The sequence below is a fragment of the Sphaerodactylus townsendi genome, linkage group LG01 (genome assembly GCF_021028975.2).
Source record: "Sphaerodactylus townsendi isolate TG3544 linkage group LG01, MPM_Stown_v2.3, whole genome shotgun sequence".
Lineage (NCBI taxonomy): Eukaryota > Metazoa > Chordata > Lepidosauria > Squamata > Sphaerodactylidae > Sphaerodactylus > Sphaerodactylus townsendi.
Window position 1 is genome coordinate 58,437,349 of NC_059425.1, and position 21,354 is coordinate 58,458,702.

At 41.4% G+C, this 21,354-nt stretch overlaps 1 protein-coding gene across 1 annotated transcript in view; it reads right to left on the reverse strand.

The window, feature by feature from the left end:
• USH2A (usherin) overlaps positions 1–21,354 on the reverse strand; it is a 646,790-nt gene that overhangs the window by 251,121 nt on the left and 374,315 nt on the right. Inside the window, exon 37 of the mRNA XM_048504848.1 lies at positions 14,464–14,643. Within this exon, the coding sequence (XP_048360805.1) occupies positions 14,464–14,643 (180 nt within the window). The remainder of the gene's footprint in view (positions 1–14,463; positions 14,644–21,354) is intronic.

The following is a 21,354-nucleotide window of genomic DNA, read 5'->3' on the forward strand; positions in this document are numbered from 1 at the left end:
GCCTTTTTTTGGTGGGAGGGGGAACAAAAGGACAGGACTGCTTTTATGGAAATGATATTTAAGGAATAATATCCACTATTTATCCCCTGGTTAAGAGAATAGGAGGGGAGATTAGTGATTGATCCCCTCTTCTCCTTTCAAATCCCACAATTCTTGCCCCCAGGATGCACTTAAGAGGCTCCCTTTTTATTATTATTATTTTGTCCGTATAACCCACATGAGAGTACTTAAATGTGTTAGGGAGGCACAACTTTGCTGGAGGCTTGCTGAGTTTATTACAAGCAAGGAAACTTCAAAGGTCCCTTTAGTATACTCAGTACCTCAAAAGTTGATAGCTCACTTTGCTTGAATATTTTTTTTAATCAGGTGACTAATCTCTGCATTCTAGAAGCTTACCTCAAGCAGCATAAAAAACACATTTATAGCTTTTAAAAAAATATATCCTGATGTGTTCCTCTGCTGACAGTTTATTAAAATGACATTTTATTGAGAAAGCAGAGTAGTTGTAGTTGTCAAAAATAAATATAATTAAAAATAAGAACAAGAACTTCTTTTCTTTACAAAGGTTTAAATCATATTATTTCAGCTACATTAAAAGTCTATCCTTTCAAAAATCCCTGCCCTGTCACGCAAAATGTATATCAGAAAATATATTAAAAAGAAAAATCATGATATCTTTTTAAAAAGTCAGTTGCTTGCCAATAGTGTATCTTTACTAGGGATTTTAATGCATTCACTGTAGAGTCCCTCTGATAGATGATACTTCCCTTAGCATATAAGGAACACTTGCCCTACTCCAGCGCTATTCATATGGAACATAGCATAGTCAAGAGCAATTGTATTAATTCTGGAACAATGGAAACTTCTAAATGCAGCACATCTCATGATTAAATTATGATCAGTTGGCTCCTATGATCCATAAACAAAAGAAGTTCACAGAACAAACTTCTCCCCTTCTGCCAATTTTCCCTTGTTGTTTCAGTTCCCATTCTGTTCTGAACTTTCCCTTCCGGGATAGCTTTTTGAAGGGTGAAGAGTGGTTTAACACTAAGGCCGTTTCTGCACGGCCCATTTATGACGGCCTGGGGGTTTCAAAAAAGGCCCCTGGTGGCCGCCGTTTCAAGATATACGCTGCTGGATGCAACGCTACAGCGGCGACCTGACTCTTCTTCCCTTTCCCCAGTGGCTGTCAAGCCGCCCTAAACAACAAACCTTTTAATGGGTGTTAGAGTTAGAGTGGGATTTTCTTCGGGCGGCGCTGTGCAATCAAGGCCGCCTGGAAGACGCTGTTCTTCCATACTCCGCCCCACTTACGGTAGCCAAATCGTTTATGGTGCGTCACAGCCCCGCCATTACACTCGCCCTCCCACCTCCAGGGGTCGGAGGGCAGCATGGGGCGGGGCTGCTAATGCCTCCGCAGGCTAATTTCAGGAGTGACACCGTGAGTGGGGCGGGGGAAGCGCAGAGGCGGTTCCGTGCGGAGCCGCCTGCTGTCTGCCGGCCTCCCCTTCGCCTGCTCGCACACTTGCGTGCGAGCAGGCGCAGAGCCTACCACCGCAGAACTCCTGCCGGCGTGGGGGCGCCTCCTGGCCGTGCAGAAACAGCCTAAGAGTGAGATCTGCTCCTTTCAGATTATAGCATCCAACTCATTCCATTTTAGACACTGAATTCCAACTTAGCTACAGACAAAACAAAGGCAGTTAAGCAGCAACTAGCTGCTGCATGCATACTTTAATTCTCCCTTCTGCTTTCTAAAACAGAAGAGTTTAATGTACACTGTAAAAACTTGGCTGCTGTGGATCAAAAATATTTCCAAACAACCTGTAAGGAAACATAGATATGGTAGCATCAATGAGTAAAGGGTCTTCTTCAACTGCCTTACAACGGTACTGCTCACATCTTCATCTATGCATCAGAATCTACAGGCACAGAGTGATATGGATTAAATTGAAGCACCGAATGGCCTCACTGTGCAAAACAATTTTGAGACAACACTAGCTTTCATCAAGCCACACAATCTGATTTACAGCCAATTTTACTATGTGGGATTCATCTATAAATGCCACATGGGTGAACATTTGCCCTCTGGATCCACTCTATGTGATTGATCTCACTGGTGGTAGGAAACATGTATAGCAATTTTGAGATCTTCGAAATTTGCTGATATGTTTGCAAAATAAAGCAACCTGATAGGTACTATGTATTGTCAAGGGCTTTCACAGCCAGATTCAACTGGTTCTGGTGGGTTTTCCGGGCTGTGTGGCCGTGGTTTGTTCCTAATGTTTCACCTTCATTTGTGGCTGGCATCTTCAGAGGTGTATCACAGAGAGAAGTATGTTACACACTATCCAGTGAGAAGGGAATGTTTAGTGGGGTATATATTGTCCATGTCCCAAGGTGGGGAACCAATCAGTAAGTGTTTGCTATGCAAAGGTGTGATTGAGTGCATTGTACTGCAGGTGAAGTGATCAGTCCATTTACATTTGTAGTCACATTTACATTCCCTGAAGCAATCCTGTGTCTGGGTGATGCAATCCTGTGTCTGGGTGAAGTCCATTGTTCATGAATTTAGCATGCGCTTGGCCTTTGATTCCGGTGTTTTTAAGTACTTGTAGCCAAGCTTTGTTAATTCTCAGATTCTCTTCTTTCTTGTTGAAGTTGTCTTGGTGTTTGTGAATTTCATTCCTCTCTCTCTCTCTCAAGACAAAAACAAGAACAATTCAGCTGAACTCTCGCTGAAGAGTTTTCTGAACTGTTGATAAGTACTATTGGATAATTATGCTTTTAAAGCCTAACTTTAATGGGTTTTTAATCAGTGGACCATATACTGCAAACAACAGAAGACAGTGAATAACATACAATAATGTGTAATAATATGCAGAAGGAAGCAGATTCAGACCAATATGAGAACTGAAGTGCTACAAGCAACTTCCTGCTTTCACCTTTGAAATGTTGATAGGAGAGTGGAATGAAAGAAAAGGACTGCAACTGAGAAAATATCATGTCATGGGGCTAGAAACTTTGATATAGATTTTGAAAAGGCAAAACCACACACACTTCAGAAATTGGAGTTAATCTTGCCAAAAATTAGATCACAAACTTACAGCCCCACTGTGAGAACCTCATCCTGAGCTCAGTCAATCTCAATTTATTAGATGTTCATCCCTCCTTACCTCCAAGAAGCTCAGAGTGGCATATATAATTATCCCTTCCTCTTTTTTACCCCCACAAAAATCCTGTGAGATTGGTTAGGATGAGGGGAGATCAGGAGTTCAAGGTCATGGCCAAGTTTGGGGGTGGGGGGTGGGGTGAACCAGGGCCTCTATGATCTTTATCTGACCCTCTAACCAGTATAACATACTGACTACCAGAATGCAGACCCACAAATGAATGAGCAGTTCAAGTCCTCTGGCGCGATCCTTGTAACAAAAGCTCAGACTTCCACTTTTTTCATGATTTCTAGCTTGAGATGAAAAGAACTTTAAGAATGCCAAGCTTCAGGCCAGAGTGCAACTCCTCTAGGGCTTGAAGAAGTCGCTATGGTCCAGTCTTCAATTGCACTATCAGAACAAGTTATCTGTTGCCTCTTGAGGCATACAAGTTCCCTGTATTTGACTGGAAATGTTGTTTCTTTGCCTGTTATTTCACAATTGGCTGGTTCCCAGTCGCCACTGACTACTGGCCAACTGTGCTTCAACCACAGACCTAGCCAAGTGTTCATTAATATCCCCAGTACCTTTGCCCCCCCCCCCCCTCCAAACGGAACTTGACTGTTGTCTCAAGATTTTGGGATGGTAAATTTATTGTGCTCCTTCTATAAGGAGTTTCCAAAGCAGATGAATTCTGATATCTAAGCAACTGGTAATGAGCTACCACAGAATGGCAATAAAAAGTGGAACAGTTTTACTTCCACCACTGATTTGTTGCATTTCTAATGTACCCTTCCTTTATAAAGGTTAAGGCACAACAGTTTGTATTTCCTTCATCCTTTTGAGTAGGTTAGGCTGAGTGACCACCTGGTTGAAGATCTCCTGGCAATCCTCACTGGTTGGCTGGGAATTTGAACCACAGTCTCCTTTCTTAAATACCAATAATCTTACCATCAAAGCACACTGACATGGCCTTTGGTCTTTCTCCCAGAAAAAAATGCATTCCACTAAGCAACCATATTGACTTTGTTGAAAAGATTGTAATATTCTTGTATATTATTTCATGCCACTTTTTGACCATTTGCCGACACAATTGTTATTTATTTAGTAATGTTAATTTTAAAACTGCCTGAATGTCAGTGTTTGATTATGCTACTGAGGTTTGATTAATATGTTTCTTTCTTTTTTAGAAAAGACCTCTTACTGAAACACTTTAGTACAAGATTAATGGGATGAATTTATTCATTTTGGAGGAAAAATATGTAACACTCAGGCAAAAAACCCTGTTTCTACCTGTGCAGTATGAAATTTGTCACTAATCATTTTAAACTATGCCCTTTTATGCTTCTTCTGTCTCTTTTAGCTTTCTATTCAGGTCTTTGATGTAGCAAAGACAGTTCCAGACAAGATTTCAGTTCATCTAGGAAAAAAAAAGCTTTAAGTCTTGAGGCAAAACGCAGCATATTTAAAATTTATACACTCCATAATGCCTTTGTTCTGAACTTGAACACCATAGAAAACTTCTCAGTTTTCTTTTGCCTTACAACTCTGAGATCATTTGTTTTCCTGCTTTCAGCTTATTATAATGCAGCAGTGAGTTTAACTGGTGGTTCCATCATTTAACTACATGCACAGTCATGGCTGACCCTTTCTGATCAATTGCCAATCCATACAGGTTCGACTGATAAAAGAGCCAATTAGATTTAAGCAAATTAAGGGACATCACCAATGTCAACCACTTATTAAGCTGAATGGCAAATTCCATGCATACAAAACACTAATGCACCAATTCCCATTAAAAGTTGAAATCCTAACCCCATTAGTAACTCCAGACCTCTAGAGGGGAAGGGTCAGCACAAAGTTTCATATTTATAGATTAACATTTGGATTCTGTTTTTATTTTTTAATTCTTTCCCAAGAACTCTTGAACTAGCATTGAAGACAGAAGGGGGTAAATAAAAATGGAATTCATTCTTTGGAGAGAATTTTAAAAAGGTGTTGATTTTAAGGACTGAACTTATTTTAAATAAATGAATAGTACTTGGCATCCAGCTTCCTAACGTAACTAGCATGACATATTTGAAAGAATACCTTTCCATATCAATCAATCAAACTAGCCCAGAATGTGAAATTGTTACTTTTCAATAACAATTTGTTGCAATTTATACAGATTTTAAAAATTAACCTTCTATTTTTAAGCTTTTAGGTTCTTTTAAGAATATAATTCTTATTGATGATTTACTGATTAAAAATAGTAGATTTTGCTCTTGAAAATAGAATACTCACACTTAACGCAAAATGATAGGAATTCTTATTACATATGTCAATACTGCATTTGTTTTCTAAATTATTACAGGTTCATGCTAAGAGTGCAGTGAACAATGAAAATAATTTCTCTTCATTACATCATGTAGCAAAACCCTTTTTTCTATCAAAAGTAAACTTGAATATTATTGTCTGCTTCATCTGGAAAAGGTTCCTAACAATATCAGTGAGTGTTCTTTCATACCAGCCAACTTTGATTGAAATAAACAACACACCTTGTGAAGAAATGCATTAATGTTTGAAGGGTTGAACTGAGCAAAACCATTACCTTGAGTTTTTAAAAGTTTTTCTCTGTCTTGGCAGAAAACAGGCAGGACGGGTGGAAGTCAATTCAATTGTTTTTTAGCCCTACCTCAGTCACTTTTTTAGAAGTGCTAACAAGTCTTGTAAGACACAATAGGATCCTCCAGCTCCCCTGCATGAGTTAAACAGATGATATCTATCAGGAAACAGAGATTTGGAGGACTAGAAAGACTTCAGAAAAAGTCTCCTGGGCCGTTTCCCAAGCGACGTGGGGCAATGAATGGCTTAATCTGGAGACGGTAAAACGCCGCCTCCAGGTCAGCTTATTCACACGGGGCGCAGCTGCGTAACGCAGCTGGCGCCACCACTCGCTACTTCACCCGGGCTGAAGCCGGCGTTTCCCCAGAGCGCTTCCTAGCGCTCTTTTTGGGGAAACGCCGCAGTGAAGCCGCTGCCGAGTCGTTTAACGGCAGCGGCTTCACGCCGCCTCCCCCACCCGGCACTCACCTTGCCCCCTGGCCTGGAGCAGGCGCGCAGGCGCGCAGGGCCTCCCCCACTCCACGGCATCTTCACTCTTTGCCCCTGGCCTGGAGCAGCTAGCGCCAGGGCCAGGGCTGGGCGTGTCCCCAGGCCTCGCAACGCTGGAGGCCTGGGGACATGTCGCCGGGCGCCGGCTGCTCCGTTCTACTGCTGCCACGGTTGTTCCCAGGACCGCCCCTATGCGGAAGGTCCCAGCATTGTCGGGTCGGGCGCCATAAACGCCGAGCCCGCCGCTCACTGCAAGGAAACGGCCTGGAGACTTCAGGAAAAGCTTCTTTGATCTGGCCTGACCTTGTCAGTAGGAAGGAGAAAGAGAGATGATAGGAGCGAGGAGGAAGGTAATTTTGTGCTGATTCCACTGAGGCAGACAGAACTTTTACCTGAAGTCTGCAGGAGGTGGCCATTGCCATGTATGAGTCTGTATACTTGAGCAGAAGATTCCAGGAGATGAAAACTCTTTAGAACAACTATGACCTTTTAATCCAAGGAGCTTGCCTTAAATTGACATCTGCTAGGGCATGTACAGAAGGAGGGTCAGAGAAATTACATATGCTTTTCATTTGGATGCCATTTGATGCTGTGCTTACAATATGTGTGTGGACATTTTCTTTTTAATAAGTATTGGGAATATTTCTCTGTACCACCTCAGACTGCTATCATTCCAGGCACACTATTTTAAAAAGGATCTGCTAGGAAGGAGGAGGGCAGACAGCTGGTGAGCAGCTACTTCCTCAGTGGTGCACAAAGCAGTAAACTGTGTTCATGATAACCAGAAGCTGAGAGACACAAAGGTGAGGTCTCAGAAAAGGGCAAGACAGCTGAGAGCCCTGGACCTCTCAGTGGGCAATTCCTACGAAGACCAGATGGTTGCAGCAGTTGAACAGAAAGGAAAAAAAGCCCTCCTGGTATTAGAAAAAACAGATAAATGACATGTGCCAAGGGTAGACCTTAGGCAACCACTGGGGCCCAGATGCCCTGGAAGGCACAGTGGAATTGGACTTGCCAGTCAGAGAAGGGCATTCTACTACACACCTGAATGAATGCAGGCCCGGGTGAAGAATGCTTCTCCTTTCAAAGCATTACTTGCAAATACCCAAATGTTCTCCAACTTTGGGAATAGCATTTCAGATCACCTTCAGCTAAACTAACAATAATAACACATCCCTTTTTCACTTATTGGTTACCATTGCATTTAAAATGTAACATTAGGGTTGGGTGCATTAGTGCACTGAAAACAAAATGATTATAATAAAACATAATGGCAAGGTAAATATGTATTGTAGAATGTTTTATATACCAGTGCTTTTCTCATATGTGCTGGTTCATTTATTATTCATTTCAGTATGAATCACAGTCCACTGGACAATGGGATGGAAGATTTCTTTAATAACTTCCAGTGCTAATTTAATTCTACTTAAACACACATAGTCTAGTGAATGCCACATGCTTTTCAGCATGATTTTATGTGTAAATCAGGATAATATGTTTTCAGATCATTAAGTAAAAGGAAGCATGAACTAAAGCCTATTTAATCAATGAGGTATTGCTTTTATAGTACCACAAGGTCATAAAAAAGATCATTCCAAAGCTATAAGTTTCCTAATTGTAATCAACAACAATCAAATGATGAAAGCTATCACATAATTCCTAAAACAAATTGGCATAGATGCATGCTTCACTTCTAAGTTACTCTGCATCGTCCTCTGGTGAACTTATCAGATTGTTGCTCCCTCCCTCTCTCTTTTACTTCTAAAAGATCAACCAAATAGTTGGTGCAAATGAAGATATTTACACTGAAAATTTGAAACTAAGCATAATGTTAAAGCTCTTCTCATGAAACACATAGACATCTTCATTTGCAGCCTGCTATGAACGTCAATTTTGGATTTGAACTCACTGCATTAAACTGTGTCCTCTTTCACAAAAGCTTCCTATGAAAGAAGATAGTCATAGTCAATTTACCAAAGCCAGTGAGACTCAATGATAGAACATATAGTTTCAGGCTCAATGCCTGCAATATTCAGTTGAAAGAATCTCAAGACCTATCCACATGCGATGCACATACACATTCATTGTGAAACTGAAACCCAGGGATTAGCACCTGGATAAATGTGGGTTTGAGTCATATGTTCAGCTGTACAGGCATTTTAAAGGAATGAAGTGTATATCATTTAGCTTGTGATCAGGATGATCCTGTGAGATACCTTTCTTTTTCTGAGATCATTAAGAACTTCTGCAGTTGTGAGCTAAGTGACCCAATGAAACAATGGTATTCAAATAATATTCATTCATTCATTCATTCATTCATTCATTCATTCATTCATTCATTCATTCATTCATTCATAGAATTATTGTGCTGGAAGGGGCCATACGAGCCATCTAGTCCAACCTCCTGCTCAATGCAGCCTAGAGCATCCCAGACAAGTGTTTGTCCAGCTGCTGCTTAAAAACTGGTGAGGGAACTCACCACCCACCTAGGGCACTGATTCCACTGTTGTATGACTCCTACTGTAAAAATTTTTTTTCCTAACATCCAGTCAGAAAATTTCTCCCTGTAATTTATGCCTATCATTGTGAGTTCTATCCTCTGTCAACAGAAACAGCTCCCTACCCTCGTCTAAGTGACAGCCATTCAAATACTTAAAGAGAGGAATTATGCCCCCCACCAATCTCCTCTTTTCCAGACTAAACATTACTAAGTCTCTTAGCCTTTCTTCATAGGGCTTGGCCTCCAGGCCCCTGATCATCTTTGCCAGTCTCCTCTGCACCCATTTAATTCTGTCCACTGTCTGACACCCCTGATGCCAAACTCCTGAGCAGTAGCTCCATTCCCTCTGCTGCCCTGCTGACCCATGCAGGCTACCTGCACAGCCTGGGCAGCCCCCCAAACAACCTGGGGCAGAGTCTCCCAGCCAAAGCCCAAAGAACCCACAGAGCCAGCAAGCAACCAGAGCATCTGGCAGGACCTAACTCGTCTCCCCAAGAGCACTTTGTCTGGAGTGAAGCTGCCAACAAGGAAGGGAGGCGTGAGGCTGGAAATGGGCTCGATGCTTCCAGGGTCCTAGAGCCTATACCACTCTGAGCAAAGAGTACCCAGGCAAAGTATCTGGGATTAAGAGTCCTTTGGAAGAGTGGACCAGGGCAAGAGGGTGAGGGCAAGACTGGAAACCAGAGGGTGGGGAATGTAAATGGGGAAGGTGCAAAGGCCAGGGGCCAAGGAGGAGGAAAAACAGTGGCTTGCTGTTGCTCCTGTGTGAGACATCTGAGCAGCCAGCTGGGCCATCCTCTCAGTGCTAGAGAGGCCATAGACCTTATCTGAGGACACAGAACTGATTCCACTGACATAAGCAAGTAAGCCAGGACAGGGGTGGGCCCCACAGTACATGGCATCCATATCCTGAGGCTTCCAGAACTGTACATAATACTCCATGTGAGGCTGGTCAATGCAATGTACAACAGGAGTATGACATCTTGTGATTTGGATGTTATGCCAGTTGATACATTTTAAGATCACATTAGCCTTTTTTGTTGCTGTTACACTGGGTGCTCATATTTAACTTACTGTCCCTCTGTACACAAACATCTTGTCTACACACACTGCTACTCAGTAGTGTATCCCTTATCCAGTATGAAAGTTCCTTATTTTTGTTACCCAGATGTAGAACATGGCTTTTCTTTATGGTTCAAGGAAAGTTACAAACTTCTTTCTCAACAAATCCTTACATTAACCCTAAAACTAAGCAAGTACTGTTATCCCAAAATGATAGCTGAGAGGTCTTCAGATCACCCAATAAGTACATTTGAATTCATGTAAAAATGAGACTGTTGGGTCCATGCTTCAACCCTTAGCTTCCAAGATCTGATGAGATCAGGCTATACCACGCCAACTTACTTCTCAGTTTCTTTAACTTTTTATTAATAAAAGCTGCAGTTACCCCTGACTTGAATTGAAAGTACAGTGTTGGGGAGGTTAGCAGTTTTCCACCAAGTTGTTCTCTGAAGAAAAGTGGAGCCTCCAGAACTGCTCTTGAAAAAATTTGCAAATACCTGCAAATTTTTTTCTCTTGGGGCACATGTCAGGATGATATGGCTGGGATGAATCTTCAGCCTGGACTCTTTCTAACTGTCTTGGTTCACATGTGTCTGTGGGGTGGGGGGGTGGGGGTTGCTGCAACATATTATTAACAGTTTTGGTGCTGTGTCGCCAGAACCGTCTTCTCCTGTCTTTCTCCTGTCTTCAATAAAATCCTTAAACCCACCAAGTGAGTCATTGTCTGAACAGGGATTTGACAACACAGTAACTCTATAGTGTATACAATTTTATTTTAAAAATGGTACGAGGAAAGCACAAGCACTATAGTTTCAACCCAAACTAGTCCTTCTCCCTGCAATCACTGACACTAAAATTTTAAAGTGATAAAAAATCCAATCACAGGTCTCCAGAATCTTTTTCTAAATAAATTCAAGAAGAGGATTCATGCTTTTGAAATTACTGTACTGAAATGCAGCAAAACCTGCTGCACTGAGGTAGTATTGGAATTACAGCTCAATTAGTCCTCTCATAACAGCTGTTAAAATTGACTCCAGTGCCAGACAATAGTTACTATTAAAGCACATTTCTGTACAATGTAGGGTTGCCAACTCCAGGTCTGGAAATTCCTAGAGATGTGGGGGAAAAGCATAGGCTCATTCCGCACATGCAGAATAATGCACTTTCAAACTGCTTTCAGTGCTCTTTAAAGCTGTGCAGAATAGCAAAATCCACTTGCAAACAGTTGTGAAAGTGGTTTGAAAACGCATTATTTTGCCTGTGCTGAAGGGGCCTTAGAGAGGTTGGAGTTTGGGGAGAGGTGGGATGAGATTGGGTTCACACTGTAAAATGCAATTTCTTCAAGGGAACTGACCTATGTAATCTGGAGGAAGAGGAAGAAGGGAAGAGTACCTTTATATCCTGCCGTTATCATAAGGAGTCTTAAAGTGGCTAACAATAACCTCCCCCCCCCAACAGGCACTTTGGAGAGACCAGCCGCTGAAATGGTGCCCCCCCCAGTTGGCTCTTTCATCTGGGCCTATCATCTAATGCAGTGGTGGCGAACCTTTGGCACTCCAGATGTTATGGACTACAATTCCCATCAGCCCCTGCCAGCATGGCCAATTGGCCATGCTGGCAGGGGCTGATGGGAATTGTAGTCCATAACATCTGGAGTGCCAAAGGTTCGCCACCACAGATCTAATGGGACTCGCCGCCCTCCCTCTCCCGGGGTGAATTTTAAAAGTGGGGTTGGCGGACGCCTCTATTATTGTTATCGCTGTTTTAAAGGTTTTAGTAATTTATTTATAATCATATTTTATGTTGTACACCGCCCAGAGCCCCTAGGGGATGGGGCGGTATAAAAGTCCAATCAATCAATCAATCAATCAATCAATCAATCAATCAATCAATCAATCAATCAATCAATCAATCAATCAATCAATGGGGCTGAGAGAGTCCTGAGAGAACTGTGATTAGTGTAAAGTCACCCAGCAGGCTTCGTGTGGAGTAATGGGGAATACAACCTGATTCTCCAGGTTAGAATTTGCCACTCTCAACTACTACACCATGCTGGCTTTCTGGGAGAATACTGGGAGATTGGCAACTGCAGAGCAATGACATATGTGCGCTAGGAAGAATCAAGGAAATTGAGAGACCAGTAACAACACAAATGCAACAGCAGCATGTCATTCTGCTTTTATAATGGTGGTTCAATGAAAAGTATCTGAAAGTCTTTTCTACTTGCCAACCACAGAATGTTATTTTTGCTTAGAAAGGAGCCAAAACTACTCATGCATTTTTGTCCTTGTTTTCACTTGGAGTGAAATACATTCCTTTTTTAAAACCACTTTTTCCAACTATTCATTCATTTTCACCTATGTTTTAAACTGCGTTGCCCCACAGTCATGTTCCATGAGGTCATTAGAACTAGCCTCAGTACATAAATCTTACTAGTTGTTTTTCACCCACATTATTTTGTTTACAAATGTTCAATAACGTGCATCACCATGTAGTGTCATTCTTTTTATGTTAGTTGCTTGATTTCATATATCTACACTATCTGATCTATAAAAATCATTGTTGGGGTTGTGATATGAATGGGGGGAAAGTATAAAACAATTAAAATGCAATTGTAATTAATAATTTTGAAAGTGGGATAAACATTATTTCATTAGTTCTATTTCAAGTGACCAAGAAAATATACATATTAAGAGCAAAGGAGTATTAAAATTAAGAACAATATTAATTCTATTCTGTTTCAAAACTTCTTTTACTATTTGTTTATTATTATATGTTTATTCTTTTTGCCCAGAAATTCTTGATAATGCACCCCCTCAATTTTATCCTCATATCACCTCAAGATAGGTTACTGTTCTGCCCCCCAAATGAATCTGTTTTTGGTGCCCTGTACTTGGCTGGGACAGAGTGGGGAAGACACAAGCCAGGTTTCAACAGTTCAACAATAGGTTTATTACTTAAGAGAATCAAGACCCTAACTCCTCCCTTGGGTCTATCTAAATCAGAGTACTTACTTGTCTTGAGCAGATTTGAAGCTGTAGACTGTGCCTTCTTCTTGGCTGCTTTCAAGAAAGTCCACTGTGTCTTGCTTCCTTTTAGTTCTTTCAGTCTTTGTCTGGTTCTAATTGCTGTTAACCTTAACTTGTGTTCTATGGACCACCATATACGTCACAAATATTCCAGTCTCCAGCTACCTTTGGCACCTCGCTCTGACTGACTGGCAAGAGCTAAAACAGGGGATTGCTGGGTAAAGAGGGAAACTGCCTATTGGGAAATGTCTTAAAGGGGTAGGGGCTAACTAAAATACCCCCCTTAGAAGACTTAACAATGAATTAAAACCATGCTAACTATGAGGAAACTGAAGCTTAATGGGGAAATAACAAAAGCCTCTGTGGGGGCATGACAGTTATGCTAACAGAAAGAGAGAGAGGAGGAGAGAAGAGAGAGGGGGGAGGACTAGCTCAAGATCTCCTGGTATCTGATGAAGGGAGATTTGACTCTCAAAAGCTTAAACCTTGAAATCTTGTTGGTCTGTAAGATGCTACTGAACTCAAATCTAGCTGTTCTGCTGCTGAGCAACATGAATACTTGTCATGCCTACACTCTCTCCAATGAAGCAGACTTGAAGGTAAATGAAATCCGAGTTTATTGATTGAGAATATGCGATGGATCACACAACTGGCAATTGCCAGAACTGATATTCAGTGAGCACAGCAAAGATTATATGCCTGGGTAAGCTCCCCCCTTCCCCTGCTCTCATCTCCCAAAAGCAAAATTGTTATTGGATGCAGACCTCTCCAAGGCCAGGGAATGAGATAACTGCATTCCCAGGTGCAAAAGCATCAACAAACAGCTGTTAACTAAGTGTGCCAAGTGGCGTCAGCAAGGTGCCAACATATTCTGGGAACCATGGCAAGACTGTGAGGCTGGCCTTGACAATACTCTCTGAAACTATGTAGAACGGTTTATAGTTCAGTGGAAATTTGATTCTCCCTGGACCTAATCACAAACTCTAGCACCATGCCAAAACAGCCTCAAGACATCTAAATTAAGAGTTTCATTTCTCCATGAAAAAACTCTGGATCTATATGGTAGTATGGTTACACTGATGAATATGAAGGATATTAAGAAACAAGACTGCTATCACCATTATTCCTGTGCGGGTTTTTTTTTCCAGAGAAGACACGATGGTTAATAAATAAAGAATCTATCCCACCAATTCCTTCAGACCCTGGAATAGTAGCCAGAAAGGTTGGTGGGCTGCAGTGAGAAGAGTGAACGGGCTGCATTGACAGAAGAGGTAAGAGGGAATGATTTTATCCTCTTTGCTGCAGCTAATGACCCAGATACCTATTATTTTACATGGTCCCAGTAACCAGAGGAATCAACTTTACGTGGGTTAGGTGGGACTGCTGAGGAAGGAGGACGTGGGAAAGAAACATAATCCTTATGTGAATAGACCCAACTCTTTGTGTATATATTCATCATTATTGCCTCAATTAACATGTTTTATAAATTATTGTATTGTTTCAAAAGCCTGCAACATTTATTTGAGGAGAAGTGACACAGCCTCTCGCCCCACTTCAAATTCTTAATTGTGTTAGACTTTCAAGGTAATGTTTGTGTACTATACTAGTGACATTTAATTATACTTACCCCCAGGAGGTATGGCAATTGTTACTGGATCACTTATCATGAAGCCTTGACTATTGGAAGCATTCACTCGTATGGTGTAGTTTGAATATGGAATTAGTCCTCCAATGGGCACCCAAGTATTTGCTTCTTTACTGATATGTCCAATTTGTGTGCCATTTAACGTAGAATAACTGCCACTAGCTGAAAAGCAAAGACAGCAAAAAGTGAGCATTTCATCTTTTGTAGAGTTTCTCTCATATACAAACACAGGTTAACAACATGTGCCTAATAAATGCATGATAACTATAGACCATAAAGAAAAGATATAGGTGCTTTCTGAGCAGCAAAAATAAAATGTATCGAAGACGTGAAAATAAGTGTTTGGGGGAAGAAGTTTGAACAGCATTTTTCCCAAGACATCGTCAACCCAGGTGTTTTTTTTAATGCTAAACTAGAGATTTTTTTTCCCAAAGAAAGGTTGAAGATGTTTCCTCCTTGCTGTACAGCAGGAATAAAAGGAGTACCAGTTGTGAAAAACTGCAAACACTCTGCAGGATAAACTATATATTGTACTCTAGAGATGCCAGTCAATTTTGCTGTAATGAAAATTAAAAAACCAGATTTTAAGTTTTCTGATTCAGCAAAAAAAAAAATCAGAATGTTCTAGAATCAGAATCATAGAGTTGGAAGAGACCACAAGGGACATTAAGTACAACCCCATGCAATGTAGGAACATACAATCAAAGCACTCCTGACATACGTTACTCCAGCCTCTGTTTAAAAACCTCCAAAGAAGGAATAAGAGTAGAAGATTGTTTTTCCAGGAAAGTTCTCAATACACTTACTAGTAAAACTCTATCCAGTAAAATTCAAATGGAAAGTTAATAAACTGGAAAAGATCGAAAGGGAAGTTACAATATTGATTAAGAAAAACATTGATACCATTTTGAGGCGGAGACAACCTCTGCTCTGTGTGTCCCCTAAGGTTTCTGGCCCAATATTATAATAAAGGTAGGAGAGCTAGCACAGTGAATTTCTTAATCTCATCAGTTACCTGACGAAAATGGCCATTGCAGAGAACAGCAAGCCTCACCAAGTACTATGCATATCTTAGTCTCTCCATGATTAATCAAGGTGCCTCAAGTCACACAAAAGGAGCCTAGTATATTAATGCTGTGCCAAGAAAAGAACTGTACCAACACATGAACATACATGAAGGTGCTTTATGTTGAATCAGACCACCAGCTCATCAAGTTCAGCACAGTCTATTCTGACTGTCACCAACTCTCCTTAGTCTCAAGCAGAGGTCTTTTACATCTTCTCCTGGTTCCTTTTAATTGGAGATACTAGGGATTAAACTAGGATCTTTTGCATACAAATGAGAGGTTTTCCCACTAAATCACAGCCCCTACTCACATTAGTATTTCCTGCAAATCAGTCATTGCCTTATATGAAATAGTCACAGAACTAAGAACTGCTTCTTTACCCAATCACATGGCATGACTAACTGAACAGGCTGACACTGTCCCTCTCTTCTTTACCAATCCAGGAAAGAGAATAAATCTTTTGACCCTTGCCCTATCACTGGGGCCAGAATTTGTCCCCAACTGGTACTCAATTCAGGTTCATTTACCTGTTCTTCCATTCTTGGCCTGCTGAACTTATGACAGGCTCTGAGTTAATGTAGCTGCTTACCCAGCCATTTGCTTTTAGAATATTTGTTGCTTTGATTATTTGGATGGCAGATTGCATGGATCAAAAGATATAGTTCCTATTTTACTCTCTTCTTCTCTTCTTTGGCCCTTGCCTCCCTCTCATGCATGGAGTACATTGCACAGGATGTGGCTGCTTGGAATATATGGTTCCTTTTGGTGGTCATTTGATATTATTTTGACTGTTTTACAGCCCCATCCAGAGGGAGGGGTGAAAGAGCTTGGGTGTGTGTTGAAGTCTGCACCAGTGTGTTTTCCCCCTCTGCTGCACAAAGGGCAGGCCCCTCCCCATGGCCCTCAGTTCTGCAGCAGCAAAACCTGGAAATGGTCACCGATGTGGAGATACACAGGGATCCAATTGGATGCCAGCATGGGGGAGGGGGAGGCCAGGGCATTCCTGTGGATGGAGCTAACTATAGTTGGCTACCATCCAGGTTTTGGTGCCATGGGCGCCACGGATGGTATCCTTGACTTACAACACCCAATAGGGTGGTACACATCCATTCAGTCCCCTGGAAGGTTTTTGGGTGGTTTGGGAATGGGGGTTTCTGCCTCCCTACACTGCCTGAAAGCCCTCTGGAGGTGGCAGGGCAACACAGAAGTAGTGCCATCCCTGGCTGCCTTGGACTTTGGATGAGACTGCCCATTTCCCAATTCTCCAGGTTAATTGATTCTATTTCTGAGTACCACTGTTACCAGATTTGTGGAATCTCAACATTGCACCAACTGACAGCTAAAACTGTTGTGTCAAATCATTACCCAGATTGGGGATAGGAGTGGGTGCAAAGCCAATAGCTTCCTTCATACTGGATTAAAAGACAGCAAAAAGAAGGTAGCTTCCTTATGAACAGAGTATTCTTGTATGGATTGGGACCATACACATGAAACAGGGGACAAACACATTAGGAAAGCCTGAAAAAAACAAAAGTAGGCAAAAATGGCTTGCCTATAAAGGACATTTGCTTGCCAGTCTTCTGAGATTTCACTAGAAGTGATAGAATTAAAGCCACACAAAAGAAGATGTAAGGGCCAATTAATGAATTACCATAGTGCAGTAGAAGCTGTTTCCGCCACTTTTTCCTGCAGTTTTCATGCAAAGTCTGGAAACAGCAATCATGTGGGAGGTGGGCAGGCTATGTAGTGGAGAGCTTATGGAAGGCTTTGGAATTCAGTGATCCATCACTCCCTTCCCAACTCTACACATCTGCAACTTCTAGTATTTGGCTCATTAATGGCAAAAGTGTGTTGATAAGCTTATTTTCCCACACTGAACTTAACTACTTGTCTAACTCCTTTGTCATTCATTGTTTTGTTTTGTTTTCATTTCTGGCATAATATTGAAAAGGATCTACTGGCCACCAGTATTAAGAATCAGTTTGGTGTTGTTTCTTTAGTGTATGCACTGTTATGTAAGCACTCAGGTACACTGAAAAAGCCTTCAGGTCAATTATTTCACCTCTACATTGCCCTTTGTTAAACTCTGTCATGTTTACTTCTGGCATCAGACAAATATTAATATGCAAGAACATGCATTTAGTAAGGTGTAACCGATAATCAACAGATTTTGTAGGCTTTCCCACTTTCCACTCCAACTGTAATCCACTGGGGGGGAGGGGTGTCAGTGAACCTTCAGGAGTAGCAAAGTTGGAATCTGAAGTGAGAGATGGTATCAGTTGAAATTGATACCTCCTTTCCTAATGATGTCAGTGCTGCTAAATGTCCAGAACTGTATGGCTGAATACAAGTTGAGATATATTTCCAACTTCAGGCAGAATGTCAAAAATATATCTATCAATTGGATTTTGAATTTATTCTGCTCAGATTTTAATTTCATTGTGTGTGTGTAAAGTGCTGTTAAGTTGTAGCCAACATTTTATGACTCCGTTGAGTTTTCAAGACAAGTAATTAAGCAGTGGAGGTTTGCCATTACCTTCCTCTACAAAGTTTTCCTTGGCAGTTTTCCATCCAATTGTACTTAGCTTCTGAGATCTGATGAGATCAGGCCATACTACACTAGTCCACAACCCAAGTCAGTTACTATACTATTCTCCCAAGCTAATATCAACAGGATCCTGGCAGCTATGAAGCATAATACTTGTCCCTTAGACCTGTGCCTATTATGGCTGGTGAAAGCTAGTGAAGCTAGCAACTGGACCAAGATGGGTCAGCACTGCTGTTACTGCTTGACTCAATGGCAGTGTTCAATGTGGTTGACTCACTGCCTCACCAACACTCAGGTATATGGGATAGACTTGAAGTGGCTGATCTAATTTCTCTGGGGCTGGAGACAGAAGGTGGCACAAGGGCAGAGGACCTGATCTCACCACTCATTGGTGAACAAGGTCTCACAAAGGGCAATCCTCTCCCCAGTGTTGTTTAAAATGTATATGCACCCTCTTGATAAATTGATCTAGAGTTTCAGGCTGGGGTGTCATCAGTATTCTGACAACATCCAGCTATATTTGTTGATGGATGGTCAGCTGGATGCTGCCCTGGAAACACTGGTCTGGAGGCTGTGGTGAAATGGCTAAAGCAGAGCTGGCTGAAACTGAATCCATCAGAGATTCTTGGCAGTATGCAATTAACACTTATGCTGGCTGTCAAGAGTTTGGGAGTGATCCTTAATGCCTCCTTATCGATGGAGGCACAGGACACAATTGTAGCCCAACTTGCATTTTACCACCAGTGCCAAGCTCAGCAGCTCAGCCCCTATCTGTTCTAACCCAACCAAGCTGCAGTGATCCCTGCAACAGTTACCTCCAGGCTAGACTACAGCAACTTGCTCTATATGCCTAATAAAGGGAGCAAGGTTTGGAAACAGCAGCTTCGCGCCACTCGGGAGTTGTGAGGCTGGCGCTGCTGCAATGCAGCAGCGCCGGCCATGCGAACTGTCTCCCAGGGACACTGTTTTTAGCATCCCTGGGACGCTGTATTTGGCCCATGTGGAAAGGGACTAGGTGGAATGCCGGATGAGGTTCACGGTTCCAATCTTTAAAGTCCCTAAAAATCTGAGGTCTTTGTATCTGTGAGACCACCTCAACCAATATGTTCCCCAAAGAGCCCTGAGTTTGGCGGATAACCATTTATTGGCCTGAAAGCTGTCTGCCTGTCCTCAACCAGGGCCACAGATTTTTGTATTCTGACCCAGCCTGGTGAAATGCTCTGCCAAGGGAGACCAGGATCCTATGTATTACAGTTTCATAGGGTCTGTAAGATGGAGCTGTTCTACTAACTAGACCTAAAGGACTGCAATAGCGTCCAACTAGCTGCCCCCCTTCCCCCTCTTTTACCTTTATTTACAAGCTATTATAAAGATAATATAGGGAAAGGATTAACACATTCCATTTGATATGACGTGTTTCTCTCCCATTGCACCAAGGAACCATGTATACAACAATTTCATCTAAGGTTTTCTACACTAAAACTGATATTTTTCAACTGCTTGTGTTCACTTTTAAACTCCATTTGTAGTTATATTTCAAATAGTATTATTTGTTGTTATAAAATGCTGCTGAGAAAAAGCTATCAGCAAAGCAACACTTTATTCTAAGTTGCCTAGATAACAACATTAATACACAGTAATTATATAATTAGTTGTAACATTAAGTTCTAGTTATAGCAGAATGATTACTTGGCAATTATGAGAAGTATATAATTACTCAATAATTATGAGAAGTATGTAATTACATAACCATTTTATTCAGCTCCCCCAAAAAATGAACTTGCACATTTATAATGAGCTAGGCAGTGCAGCAGTACAAATTGCTCATTGCTTCATATTCAAACAGAGAAGATGGTGACAGATGTCCTAACATGAATCATGCACAGAACAAATGTTTCTTATCCAAGCAACTTGCAGCACTGGCAACTAAAATATTAGAAGAATTGGGGTTTGGAATTTTTTTTTTAAAAAAATGTAGGCTCTCAAATTACTCATGCTATGAGTGTCACACAGTTTGCGGCTTTGGCACTTTTTACTGCATAAACTTGACTTTCAGTGAGCTGGAAAATGCAGCCACATTGGTTCAGCCTGAAAGGAAGTGCGACACTGATAAGCATTTCATATCACTTGATGGCATTCCTGACTAGTCTGCCTCAGCTTGGATCCTATTTGAGAGTCTAAGTGGCTAGTGCATTCATTTTTTTCATTTTTCATATGTGTCCTTTCTCCACTCTTCTTGCAATTCTAAGCTCAGCAATTTGACAACAAGAATGTGCCTCGTGCCCATATAAGTAATCATTTGGGATACCGTTAAATTTCAAGGGCAGCTGTTCTACTTTTTGCACAGTGGTTTATGCCAAAGCAACTACTGAACCTATTTGTTTCAACCTTCCCTTTCCTGACACCATCTTCAGCCAGAATGCTTTCATCACTGCCTTTCTGTCAACTCTGTGAAAGGACGTGTCTGTGAAAAAGTTAGACAATGGTGTCTTCTGGGGCCAGCCTTTCTTTCTCACAGAGAGGAAGCAGAAATATTGCAATTCTTTTCCAAAGGCCAGTTTAAATATCCATCCTGGTTCTTTGCCCAGCAATAGGCCAAAAGACAGTTCAGGATCAATGTATTATAGGAGCATGGCTGATGTACTGGGAAGGCAGTAAGGACTGCTGAAAACAATAGCTGTCTCAAGATGTGGTGGCCATGACACAGCAGATGAACATATGGTTGGATCCAGTCTGTTTTTCTGCTAGTGAAAAAGGAAAGAGGGGTCCACTATGACCATCAAAAAACTATGCTGGGGGTTCCTAGGGCCTGCAAGGTTGAAAGTCATGTGAGACTGGGATTGCAGTAAGGAGAAAAATTGAGAAAACTAAGTGAAAGGTTGGCTGGATCCAACCTATAATAAAGAACTCAATTTGTTTACATTTTCTTTCAAAAATTACTAAATCCAAATAGTTTTAAAACAAGCAAAGAGCAGAGATCTTCAATTCATTTTCTACCAGCAAATAGGGCCAATGGGTTTTTTTTTAGCATATTTAGCTGCTCTTGGCTATTCCAACAATAAAACTCTAACCGCTTTTCTTCTGGCCTTTCAGTTCAAATGGCTTGAAATAGTTCATAGATTAGCTGCTTTTTAAAAATTTCCCATCAACATGAATGGGCTTGTTCACAGTCTCCAACATCACAAGGAAGGGAGGGTTAGAATCAGGAGACTATTATCCAGGGAAGGAGAAAATGGGTGTTTTTAAGTTTATTATAAT